At 39.6% G+C, this 14,208-nt stretch overlaps 1 protein-coding gene across 1 annotated transcript in view; it reads left to right on the top strand.

Moving 5' to 3' along the window:
• DISC1 (DISC1 scaffold protein) overlaps window positions 1–14,208 on the top strand; it is a 159,949-nt gene that overhangs the window by 97,132 nt on the left and 48,609 nt on the right. The window contains 1 exon segment of the mRNA XM_060692357.2: window positions 11,888–11,948. Coding sequence (XP_060548340.2) covers window positions 11,888–11,948 — 61 coding nt within the window.

Raw genomic sequence — 14,208 nt, forward strand, 5'->3', positions numbered from 1 at the left:
ATAAGCAAGAATGAGTAAAGGGGAAAAAAAAAACAGTTCTGGAAGAAAACAATGGAAACCTCTTACATATTATTGTTAAGAAAGCTACATGGATGTGCCCATGAAGTTACCAGAAGTAGAATCCAACCCTAAGGACATATTAAAAAAAAAAGACTTTACACTTGACTTCCTTTGCCACAGAATATTGGAACATATGCAAATAAGAATTGGCGATTGCAATGTATTTATTAAATGTCATTTCTCTACCTTTATGAAAATTTAAGACCTATATCTAATTTTTAGATAGACCTAATCAAAAAAGAAGTTCATTAAAAATAGTGGAATTATATTCCAAGACAATATGTTAGGGGGTCAGACCTGAACTCTTGATAGTTGACTTGATCGTTATATCAATTCAAAGTAAAATAAGTGAAAGTATAAACAGTACAAAGCAAAAACATCAGCCTTCAAAAATTTGGGCAGTTGCAGTGATCCACACAATCACAAAATAATGAGGATTTTTTTTTACCTCGTAATAGTCATCCAACATTTTTCATTATGACCAAACCCCTAGCCTGAAGATACTTAGAGAGAGTCATATCTGAAACACTTTCTCAATTTACATTTCTACTTTGGACTCAGATTTTTGACCATTGCCTTGGTTGCACTTCCTCCTTTTCCTCATGGTTACTCCTACTTCCCATTACAGCTATATGGTAGTATCTTTAAAGAGTAGCCATGGAAACTTGTGGAATATTATTATTCTGAAACACAGACATTATTCAGCGAATCATAGCTGTGACTTTTAACTAAATCAGAATGGAATGCTTGAAATGATCCAATCCAAAGGGCTTAAGGAGATTTGGGCAGAAAAATAGTATGTTTGAATCGTATCTGAAAAATATGGGTGGAAATTGCTTTTCAGTTACCTAGGAATAGAAGGAGCAGCATATTGTCTGTTTCTGTCTGTTTCTGTACTCCCAAAGAGATGGATTGCCTGTTCAGGTGATGGACTAAGCAGGACATGTGAATATATCCTTAGAAGAAGTAACTTCTTTTTGCACAAGAACAGCCTATCAGAAGCCCTTAGATTCTGTTTAACCTGTCATACTCTCTGACCACTGAGATGCTGTGTGATTGTGCATGCCTATTCATTTTCCATGGAACTGTCATGATTTATTGATTGTGTTACGTTAAAACTGACATTTTAAGGATGTGGAAATAAAATACCTTTCACATACTGTTTATGCTTTTCTGCAGCTAAAATTCCTCTTGAGGGTTGTTTTTCTTAGCATTTGTCCCACACGGTTGCAAGACCTGCTTGTTTTCATAATGCACTAGTCTAGTTCCTACAAAATGTTTTACCTATGTTGAGTGTAAAATGGTGATCCAGCCAATGAAGTTCTCCCATGGAAAAATAGCCTAAAACTACTTTGAAAAATGCCACTTCAAAAATATTAAAACTTAATTCACCTACATTTGTCTGTCAGCTTGCATTTGCTCTCAATCTCAATTTTTATTAGTAATAGAGACTGATTTTTTTCATGGCCAGCGACTTTAGAAACTAGCTTTATTTCAGTGTAAGTAGAATCCAAAAGGGTTCTTACATTTGTTGGACTGTTTGCAGAAATTCTTGCAGAAATTTAATCGTAAATTTGAATTCCTATCCCAACTGTATATAGGTTTTATTTAACTCTACCTTGTAATTATTGCCCCCTTTAAATTACCCTTTAAGTTAAGTAGAATCTTGTGGATGCCACTTACTAAACTGGGTCATGGGTGTGTATGTGTGTGTGTGTCTGTCAATGTGTGTGTGAATGTGTGTGTGATTTCCGAAGTTGACCCAATAGATCCAACCAGTTAATTCTTAGGAGAATAGTTTTAGCCCAGCACTGACCAGTGTTAATTTAGACTAATCCCCACCTTATTTTGTGACTTTCTTAAGTCAGGTTTAACTTTCATTTCCATCTGTGTTTGAAACAAAGTCCTAGAGAGCCACATAGGAATAGATCATTTCTAGATGCTCTGCCTCTCTTTGCAGAGGGGGGTAAAATTGAATCAAGCAAGAAGTGGAGAAGGGAGTAACAGCCCCCTAGACTCCCTTGTGGCAATTGGGAGCATTGGAGGTGGCTGACCTGCTGTGGATTATGGACTTTTGCCTCACAAAATGAGTAAATTGATTGTGTGGGATGGAAACAAGCCCATTGTGTTGTGCTGATCTTGGAATTTAATTGTAAGATGTTTAGCAGTTCTAGGACAGTAGGCAAGATAAAAATATTTAAGGTAAAAGCAATTGTCTCTTAACTGAGGTCATTCACACCAGTGGGGAAATCCAAATTTTTTTACTATCAGTTCTGTGGGCGTGGCTTGGTGGGTGTGGTGTGGCTTGGTGGGCGTGCCTTGGGCATGGCAGGGGAAGGATACTGCAAAATCTCCATTCTCTCCCCACTCCTGGCGGAAAGATATTGCAAAATCTCCATTCCTACCCCACTCTGGGGCCAGCCAGAGGTGGCATTTGCCAGTTCTCTGAAGTACTCAAAATTTCCACTACCGGTTCGCCAGAACCTGTCAGAACCTGCTGGATTTCACCCCTGATTCACACCCTTGCAGTAGTCAAAGGAATAACTCAGCTTTACTTAACATGGTGTCTTCTGAATCATGCAAACTGGGATGATGAGAACAGCAGTGGATGGCAATGGCAGTATATACAACCGGCATCATCTTGAATTCTTACCACCCTTAGCTACCCCATAGTTCCCTATAGCTGTTTAAATATGGAAGCTAGAAGGGCTGTTGCATAGATAAGAGGGCTTCTTTGCCTTTCCTTCAATTGTTCCCCTTAATTTCAACGTGCTTTTAATTTCACAAACATTTTCTTCCCGGCTTCCAATCATAGCTGTATTTTTGTGGGGTTTTTTTCCCTTATGGATTTGTAAAAAAAAAAATAATTGTACTTCTTTGCTTTCATATTCTCAGTCTACCGCTTTAGGCATTCCGCAGCTTATTGCTTTTTAAAAATAACCACAAAGCTAAGTGTTGTTATTCTTGTCTTTTGTCTTTTGTCTTTTTTTTATTAGATTTATATGCCGCCCTTCTCCAGAGACTCAGGGCGGCTTACAATGCATTAAGCAATAGCCTTCATACTTTTGTATATTTTATACAAAGTCAGCTTATTGCCCCCACAACTGGGTCCTCAATTTACCTACCTTAGAAAGGATGGAAGGCTGAGTCAACCTTGAGCCTGGGGAGATTCGAACATGCAATAATTGCAGACAGCTGAATGTTAATAACAGGCTTTTAGTCTTTTGAGCTATCCAGGCTCCTGGATAGCTCAATATTTGCCATGTATTTGCCATGGCTTTTCATTGGTTGAGACAACAGCTCTGCTTTTATCAGTTTCTTATATGCTATGATTGTACCCAGTGGTGAAATCCATTTTTTTTATTACCGGTTCTGTGGGCGTGGCTTGGTGGGCGTGGTTTGGTGGGCATGGCAGGGGAAGGATACTGCAAAATCTCCATTCCCACCCCACTCCAGGGGAAGGATACTGCAAAATCTCCATTCCCACCCCACTCTGGGGCCAGCCAGAGGTGGTATTTGCCAGTTCTCCAAACTACTCAAAATTTCAGCTACCGGTTTTCCAGAACATGTCAGAACCTGCTGGATTTCACCCCTGATTGTACCCCTGTTCTTTTATGCATACTTAAATGGCCAGGGCTTGAAAACTCAGAAAGATCAGCTGCTTTTATGCATTTCTGATTGGTGTCAGCATTCCTGACATAATTCACTAACGAATTAAGATCTTCTGGATGGGTAGCACCAGTAGCACAAAACGGCATGTTGTTCTCTTGGATGAAACGGAGCCTTCGAGTGCCTGGAATTTCCCCAAATGCATAAAAGAATGTTGCCAGCTCAATGACAGCAATTCATGTGTTAAGAAGGTGAGGGAGTGGGGGGGGGGAATGAAAATTTGGCACTGAACTCTACCAGTTGACTTTTTTTCATTTGAGTTAATTGACTTAATTTCTGGATTGAATGCCTCTAGCTGTTGCTTGTATTTTACAAGTAAGCTGTTATACAGCCATTGAAGCATAATAGGATAATCTGGGATTTAACCCAAAATGGCATTTGGCATAGCCGTAAGTACGAGCAACATAGTTGTATAAGTATAATATAAAAAAGAGCCTAAGGCAGGGGGGTGTCAAACTCAAGGCCCGGGGGCTGGATCCAGCCTGTGGAGTGCTTATATCTGGCCCACAGGACCGCCCTGGAAATAGCGAAGGACTGGCTCATGGTGCCTCTCCCAGCGAAAACGCGGTCCTCCCGAGCTCTGTTTTTGCTGGCAGAGGGTTGCGGGAGGCTGTCCCAGCCAAAAATGGAGCTCTGGAGCCCATTTTCTTTGGCAGAGCTTGGGCCACAGGTGCCCCTGACATGAGTGATGACAAGCTGACCATGCCCACCCCAGCCCCTGAGTTCAAACACAATCCTGATGTGGCCCTCAATGAAATCGAGTTTGACACCCCTGGTCTAAGGCATCCATTGGTTATTGCAGGAGTGGCTCACTTTTGTATTGGTCCACCTTAGATTTAGACAGGGGTGAAATCCAGCAGGTTATGACAGGTTCTGGAGAACTGGTAGCAGAAATTTTGAGTAGTTTGGAGAACTGGCAGCAGAAATTCAGAGAACCAGCAAATACCACCTCTGGCTGACCCCAGAGTGGGATGGGAATGGAGATTTTGCAGTATCCTTCCCTTGCCACGTCCACCAAGCCACGTCCACCAAGCCATGCCCACAGAACCGGTAGTAAAAAAATTTGGATTTCACCACTGGATTTAGAGGAAGCAGAATACTAACAGGCAAAGGGGTGGGGTTGTTTGGTTGTGATGTAGCATGAGCAAAGCTTTGTGTGCAAATGTATACTTCAGCTGTAGCTGCCATAAAGGCAAATGGATTATGTGAAGAGTGAGATATATATATATATTTTTTCATCACCGGGAGCAGCTGCACTGGAACAAACCACATTCTTCTCATCCAAGACCTAATTACCTTGTTTCATTGAAATTGCATCTTTCATGTAAACCATGTAAAAATAGATCAGTGGATTAACGGTCTTGAATGGGATCTTAGAGTTCGTATTCCATCATCTTGCTAATATTAATAATGTTACCCAATTTTTGATTAGAGAAAGAAAAAAAAATCTCATGAATGAAGGCAAATTGGATCAGGAAAAAAAAAGATAACCTCTTCTCTGTTTGATAATATTGTACTTAGTCTTATGGTTGGGTTATCCCCCCCCCCACCCCCACCATCCATGAGTTATCCATAAATCACAGCTCATGGTATGCCATGTTTGGGATTCTGAGGAACTGAAGAGAAGGAGTGTGTTTGTCGCGATCCACTCGACACCCAGCCATTACCGTGCTTATGACCCGGGGAAGTTGGCGATGGGAGCGTCAGATGACCGTCTACGCTGATACACGGTGGTGGGGGGGTGTATTATCTTGTTAGGCGTTCGGGCACGGTGGCGGCCGGGGAGAGGGATAACTGTGTGCCTTTTCGCCGCAACGGGACAGCGGCTCGGCGGCGCATGCGCAGTAAACCCGGAAGGGCGGCGGTCCTAATACCTCGCCGGCGCGCTATTTAAAGGCGTTGGGAGGCAGCCTCTCCCAACGCCGACTTTGAGTATCCGCATTACCGTCAGCTTTGCCGTGCATCGTGTGGAGGATCGTTCTAATAAAGAAAGAGGTTGCAGCAAACTAAGGCTACGTGTGCTCCTTTCTCCTTGTTCACACGGATACGCAACGCATCATTGACAGTGTTCTCAACAAGGAACTGAAATTAATGTTGACCTTCTTTGAGTTTATCTTAGTAGCTAAAAATTGCACATGCAGCTTTACCTCTCAAGCTCTACTTACTGAACTGGAATTCTAAAGAAGAGTGAATTCTGAAGAATACCACTCGGTGGTGGTATTCAGCCGGTTCTGGGCAAACCGTCTCAGCGAACCAGTAGTGGTGACCTGAGGCACTATGCAGTCTTATTTAGTCACATTTTCTAAGCCGCGCACATACGTCCAAGCTGCGTGCATGGGCAAAGCACATGCGGGGAAGGCCAGGTGCATGCGAGGAAGGTGCGCATGCACATTTTCGGTGTGTGGCAAACCGTTGGTAAAATTATGTGAAATCCACCTCTGGTGGTACTGATATTGTTTTGAAGCTGAGTCAGTGGTGGGTTGCCCCCGGTTCGGACCAGTTCTATAGAACTGATAGTAAAACCGGAGGGAGGCTCCGCCCACCCACCCCAACATCATCAAAACGCTTCTGCGCATGTGCAGAATAACGTGTGTGCGTGCGGCCCCATTGCGAACCGGTAGTAAAGGTCAGTAGAACCCACCCCTGAGCTGAGTGATCCAGGATACTAAGAAAGAATGATTCCAGAATACACAATACCTGTAGTCATGCTTTTGCATATACTGTACAAGTGCAGCTTTCCAATTAGACTTCAATATAATGGAAGGCATGGAGATTGGGGAGGGAAGGGGCACAAACAACATGCACAATCAGTTCTCCATCCAGTTTGAAGCTTTCCGTTCATTCAGCTGAATGCCTGAAGAGGGATCTGGTTCAATCTAGAACTTCCTCATCCATTGGGAATTGTCACCTGCTTTTCTAAGATTCTGTAGCTCACTAGTTTTCAACCTGTGGTCCAAAGACCATTAAAGCCGATGATCTTTTGTGTAGATCTCAACATAATTTTTTAAAAGTAGAAGAAAGGATATAATCACAAGTTCATAATAGTTTATCATCTTGTCAGATTTGAGTCATTTGTTTAATTTTTGTGATTTGGCACATGCCATTCAGGGAAGGAAACATGCCTTGAGGCCTGTGTGGTAGTTCTTAAAAACTTTTGATGACGATCTAGTGGTCTGCATAAAGAAAAAGGAGCACTCTTACTGTAGCTCACGTTTGGCTCCTGACCTGCGATGTTAAAATTTCTCTTTTATGTTAACATTTCTCTTTTATGCTCCTTAAGAAGCTTGTACCACTCCTCATCTGTTTCACATAATCATAATTTCAGTTGCATTGGCCTTCATTATTGAAAGTCACCTTAAATCTTTTTTGCGGACAACAGATTGTTTTTATTAACAAACTTGAATAAAGCCTAAAGCTAGAACAAAAACTTTAAGAGACCGTATACTTGTGAACACCACATAATGTTTTTGGGCTTATTGCAATTATAGCATACTAAACCTTCTGATTCAAGTGTATTATGTGGGCATAGTTCAAAACTACATGGATACTTTTATTTAATTTCCAGAACTAATGTTTGTTTGTTTGTTTGTTTGTTTGTTTGTTTATTTATTTATTTATTTATTTATTTATTTATTTATTTATTTATTAGTTCGATTGATATGCCGCCCTTTTCCGGAGACTCAGGGTGGCTTACAATGCGTTAAGCAATAGCTTTCATACTTTTGTATATACTGCTTAGTAGGGCTTTTGCCCCCCCCCAGCGGTGTTCTTTTTTATATAAAGTCATCTTATTGCCCCCACAATCTGGGTCCTCATTTTACCTACCTCGAAAGGATGGAAGGCTGAGTCAACCTTGAGCCTGGTGAGATTTGAACTCGCAGTAATTGCAGGCAGCTGGCAGCTAAGTACTACTTTAACAGCACTTAGTCCACTGCGCCAGCAAGGCTCTTCTGATGTTTCACCAGTTTTCTTCTATGTTTTTAGTAAGTTATTTATCCTCCTGTCACTGAAATAATACTTTAAAGTATAATATCAGAAAGTACTACGGTAAGTATGACTCTATTTTTTCTTGATGATTGCTTGGGTAATTGACTTCTGCTCGTCTTTAAATATGTAAGTATTTGCAGACCTTCTAATTTTCTGTTTACCTAAATAGTTTTGTGGTTTTGTGCATCTCTTTTTGGCCTTGGTTACCTACTGTGGACAATTCCTTTAATTCTTAGGACTGTTATGCCTAGAAGAGGAGTAGGAATCTGGAAATACAGACCAAGATTATCAGCTTTGTTTCAAGCATCATATTATTCTTGCAATAGCATGTTTGGAAATATAATTTTGGCCTATTCTGAGCTCTTGTGCTCATCATATAAGGTACAGTTCGATCCTGACCGGCTAAAGATTGACTCAGCCTTCCATCCTTCTGAGGTCGGTAAAATGAGGACCCAGATTGTTGGGGGCAATAGGCTGACTCTGTAAACCACTTAGAGAGGGCTGTAAAGCACTATGAAGTGGTATATAAGTCTAAGTGCTACTGCTATTGCTATAATATGGGGCGTATGGTGTATTCACATGAATCCATTCATTTTAGAACCCTAGGAATAATTCATAGCATTTTAAAGCAGATTTTTCTGAATTAATATCCTGCAACGACAGTATAATATTATTAGCAAATAGATGCTGGGAGGATGGGTATTGGTCTGGCTGCCTTTCTTCTATACAATCTGATGGTGCTTTCAGCATTACAGTCTTGTTTCCAAAGAGATAAGCATAAAAAAGGGCACTGCTAGAAGCATATTTTGTGTCTGCAAAGGATGGTTTTTATTATTATCTTCTTCCATTAGTAGGTATAATATTTATATGGGTAGGTCTCTTTTATGGCCAATAAGAGCTGAGCACATCAACCTTGGGGACAAGAACACAAAGAGATAATGAAAACAAATCTTTTGACGTATACAGTACATAGAGTGCAGTTGCATAATTCTCTCTTGCCCAACTTGTAGCACAATTACATTCTTTTTGTGGTTTGATTTAGAAACGTTGGATTCCTATACTTCCCTTTCCTTGAGCAATTGCCACTGACTTGCATTCAGTTAAAACTTCATGTCAGTAGCTTGGAGTCAATCTAAACATAATGAAAATCCAGATATATTTGGTGGCATTTTCTTCAAATGGTTGGTGGGAAATAATTTGACTGTTATTTTAAAGGGTTTTAACTTATTCCCTGTGACGTGAGAGAATCATATGATGTTCTTTGTCATTTCAGTTTAGATAAAGCATTTGATGGAACTCTGTGTATGTTATTCCTGGAGGGTTTTTTAACTGACCTACTTTTCGCTTATTGATGGTTTCCTACCTGGTCCCTTTTTGTCATTGAGTACTCCTGATTTATTAAGCTATCTGCTTCAAGGACGTTGTAAAACTGCACATAGGGAATAGGACACAACTGCGAAAAGCAAGAATTACTATGTCAGATAATATCCCATTAAAATCCAGCTGGCACAGCAGGAGAAATTGGAACTAGGGTTTATCATTCATGTAATAGAATATATTGAAACATTAGTTAGAAACAAAGTCATTATGAAGCAGAGATCCCTTTTTCCTCCAGTTACCGGATTATTGCTATTGTACATTAGAATGAAGGAGAGTGTTATGTCATCCTCCAGGGCCGTATGATGATGAGATCAGGGCAGAGAGGAATGAAAGCTGGAGCATAAAGCTGTTGTATTATCAAAGGATTTATCACCTGTTTGATTGACAGTGTTTGCTATTTAAACCTGAACACAGGTAGAAGACTTTACTTTTTTTTTTTTTTAACTTTTATATGAGACTGCTGTGAGATTCAAGGAAGCCACATCTCAGTAATTTTACAGTCCTCGGATTGAACTCTGGAAGATAGAAGAATGTTTAGAATAAATAGGGGCAATTTAAATATACCTTAACTCTGGTGTAAAGATGATATGCCTCATATAAAACATATTATGTGATTCTTCCCCACCTTTTAAATTATCAGACCATGGACCAAGGTGGATAGATTTCCTCTAGCCCCTACATGATATAGGCATTTTTAGGTTAAATTAGGTAATATCAGAGGTGAAATGCTCCCGGTTCGGACCGGATCGCCTGATCCGGTAGCAATGGAGGCGGAGAACTGGTAGCAAAAATCCTTGCCCCTCTGCTCCCCCCCCCGCCCAGCTGAGCCACGCAATCATCAGAGGCTTTTTTTTTTACTTTTAAAAGCATTTTTTGGCCGAAGAGGTTGCAGAAAAAATGCTTTTAAAAGTAAAAAAAAAACATCTGATGATTGTGTGGCTCAGCTGGGCATGGAGAGGGGTGGGGGGGCAGGGATTTTTGCTACCGGTTCTCCAAACTAACCGCCTCCATCGCTACCGGATCGGGTGATCCGGTCCGAACTGGGAGCATTTCACCCCTGATTTAAACCAAATTGGAGTATCTAAGGACCAAGTCTCTTGATCACCAGAAGCTAGGAACAGAAAAGTCTATCCTGATAAGTCTGTCTACCTCTATCAGAAACATCAGACCAATTAGTGGAGAAACACACTTGGACATGGTAATCCATCCAATGTTTTAAGGTTTTTTTTTTCATTTCCCATCTTTTAGGTAGTGAAAGTTTCTTTTTCACACAGGTTGGGTTCCTAAAGTGAGGGCATCTCTGCAATGTTATTGGACCATATATGTTATGGACCAATTTCTCCATGTATGCTGATTTACATAGCTGCTTGTAAATGGGGTTTAAATTTAACAAATGCTGAAATCTTAAAACCTTATCTGAGTAAATGATGTCTCTGGAATGATTAGTTCTAAGATTATTATATACATAGGATTTACTCGCTTTACTCTTTTCAGGCCATCACAATCAATAATTAGGTCCTTCTATAGACAAATATTTAAAGACCTTGTCATGTATGTTCTTGTGAGGAGCAGATCCACAGACAATTGCTGGCCTTCAGCCCTCCCTTTTGATCCCTTTCCCCAATGTTAGCACTGACAAAGCTGCCTATAAAAGCTTTGCTGTGGAACAGGTATGTGTGCTTCTTCCTGCAAAACAGTCAAAAAGCAGCCAGAAAAAAATAATGAATATTTTTTCTAAGAGAAGGAAGGGTCAGGAAGAAAGAAGTAGAGAAGCAGATCTATCAAGGAAGCAGAAAAACCTCTGGAGAGAGAAATTAAATTAGGAGTCAGAACAGAATTTGGAGGAAGAAAACCTTGTTAGTAATACTGTGGGGTTTAGACTAGTACGTGAGCAGTAATACAAGTTGTGTTTCTAGTAATCAGTCTAGTGAAGTAGAATTACTATCAACAGGAGGGAATATAGAGTGAGACAATAACAGACATAGTTAGAGCTATATATTCTGGTGCAGTTCTGTATGTTGGACAGTTTGCAAGCACACAATATCTTCTCAGACTGTAGGGAGAAATACATCCTGGTTGTATAAAGACTTGTGCTGTTGATGCATCTTTTGAGTCCCACAAACTGGATATAGTTTCAAAAGAACCTAAGACAATTCTCCATCTTTGAAGAAACTGGTGTGTTTTCTTTCATGAATCTTATTCCACTTGTAGTGTTTAGCAAGGGGACACAATGGCTCAGTGGTTAAAGATACTGAGTTTGTCAGCTGAAGAGCTGACAGCCTGGGTTCGAGCCAAGCTCCGTGTAACAGGTAAGCTCCCCTTACTAGCTCCAGCTCCTGCTCACCTTGTGATGTGAAAGCATGCAAATGCAAGTAGATTAATAGGCACCACTTTGGTGGGTAGGAAACAGTATTACGTGTGCCTTTGGCATATAGCCATGCTGGCCACATGAGCATGGAAATTGTCTTTAGACAACGCTGACTCCCTTGGCCAAGAAACGGAGATGAGCACCGTGCCCTAGTCAGATACTACTGACAGGGAAACCTTTACCTTTAGTGTTTTAGCAGCTGGGTATTTCTTATTTATTCATTCGTCAAATTTACATAGCTACCCATCTCGCCAAATGCAACTCTTATTAAAGAGCACATCTTTAACTTTAAATCTGAAAACTGTACACAACAAAATTTCATTTGGAGCGAAATATGTAAAATTCTTCTATCAATTTCTATAATTTTTGTTATAACTTTTTTCTTTCTTCTCTCAGTGAAAAAAAATCATGTTTGTCTTACAGAGAAAAAGTTGAAAGAAAACACTGTCAAGTATATGGAAGTGCTAGAAGATAAACTGCAAAGGTAAAGACATCCTGGGATCTTTCAAATTTTTAGAAAATGTTTTCAGTGCTGCTTTGATTAGACTTCACTCCCCCTCTTATAGATAGGTTAACCTCTCAGAAATCTAACATATTTATTTATGTTATTATTATGTTAACATATTATTATTTATATATCAAGTCTATGGAGAATTAGCTGGTTATGTTACTGAATGTGCAGTCTTGAAGATTCCTAGTTCTGAGTAAAGTCTACTATGATAGCTTATTCCTGCTATAAGGTGTTTGGGACAACAAATGTCATTATTACGAATTCCCTTTATGTATCCAGAGAAATGTGTTGGTATACTACATGGGCCTCCAAATTGGTAGAACATGGAGAAATCACAGCTTACCTAGAGTAGCAGGAATTTGCTTGGAGTCTACTAGCTTTTGTGGCATACTGTCCAAAATGTGCCAAACTAGAACAATACTTTTCTTTACAATAACAGGAATGATGCATCTGACTAGGACTGGTAACAAGGGTGTCCTCAGGAGAGTAAAAAAAAAAGTCAATATAATGGCTGTACTATACATACATATGGTCAAAGCCCCACGACTTTTTTCTGTGAGGCTTTGAACACATGGTTGCGACCACCATCTTGACTTTTCTGAGCCCCCTCCCCACTTCATATACCCCATACTGATAACCTTTTCTTTAATCTTCTCCCAAAGCAGAGGTGCTATTCAGCAGGTTCTGACAGGTTCTGGAGAACCGGTAGCGGAAATTTTGAGTAGTTCGGAGAACCAGCAAACACCACCTCTGGCTGGCTGGTGATGTTGGAGGCACATTGACTGGAACCTGAACCCGACATTTTATGTTCTGTTGTTGCAAACCTGAATGGTTTGCAGTAAATGTGAAGATGACTTGCACGATATAGGATACAGAATCTGAAAATTAATGTGTTAAAGACTAAGGTCGTTGTGTCTGATAGGAAAAAAAGTGCATAAATAGCACAGAGCTAGAACAAATAATTTTTATCAAACCTATGTACATTTCAAAATCTGTAAAGGATGCAGCCATCCCTGAGTGCACTGTCCACTCCTTTGACAGATTTGGAAAGTTTATAGATGAAGAAAAATCTTTTTTCCAACATTTCCTGATTTTAAAATATATATATATGGACTTGGTCAAAAAACTAGGTGGACAAACACTTCAAATTGTAGCCTTGGGTGAACAGGGCTTGACTGATTGACTGACTGACTGGGGAATTCTGGGAGGTGAAGTTCCACAAATCTTAAAGTTGCCAAGTTTATAGTGCTGAATTTATAGTGCTGGATCCATAGAGGATATGGATCTTCTTGCTTTCTAAAAATTTCATGCTGAGAAGTGAATTGTTTGATAAGTTAAGGCTTGAAATGCCTTGTTTACTCTTTGGCAATGAACCAATTTTTCCGAGCTGAATATTTAGCCTCTATGTTGCATGCTAGTGACTGTATACAAAAAGTAACAGGCAGACCAACAATTAAATTTAAATTTGATTTCATTTCTTTTACATATAACTAAAAATGAGCAAACTTAATATTGTCTCTGTCATGTATTCCATAATGTTCCTCTTCTGACACATTCAAGGACATTCGGTACTTTAGAGGGTGGTCCTGGGCCTCTAGTTGTGCAGCTCTGGATTAAAAAAAAAAATCTATTTAACTTGAAATACTGGAAAATCCTCTATATCGGCCCCCAGTTAGTCTTTTTTTCTGCACCTTTCAGCTGAATTTTTCCATGGTTTATTGTATCATGTCATCAAATAATTTCCTATTAGATTCTCAAGAACTTTGAAGATCAATAAATATTCTCGTCCTTATATCCCACAAATATAGAAAGCAAGAAAAGAAAATTATTATTTAATCCTTATTCAGATAAAGCTTGTTTCCTCTATTTCATTTCTGGAACTCCTGTGGAGATTAATCTTCTAGCTTTGAAGAGCTCTGTTGCTTCCCTTAAGGCTTTGGTTGCCTCTTAAATGGCTTATCTCTTGGTGTTGTGTTTCCTTTATAACAGGATTATCTAGGTATTTACATTTTTAAAAAGTTCCTCATATGAATAGTTGTTTTTAGAAAGGGGAAGGTTGTTGTGCTGGTTTCTCTGTACCAGTATATATAGAATATCTTATTGTCACTTTGAAGCAACTAAAGGACATCTAACTATATTGTAACGTACACTAATTAAAGATTGCTGAACTAACTGGAAAATAATATAACAATTTGAAGGAAGGCAGATTTGAAAAAGTGATGGTTTATATGAA

The sequence above is a fragment of the Pantherophis guttatus genome, chromosome 1, assembly GCF_059756535.1.
Source record: "Pantherophis guttatus breed Tessera chromosome 1, ASM5975653v1, whole genome shotgun sequence".
Classification (NCBI taxonomy): Eukaryota; Metazoa; Chordata; class Lepidosauria; order Squamata; family Colubridae; genus Pantherophis; species Pantherophis guttatus.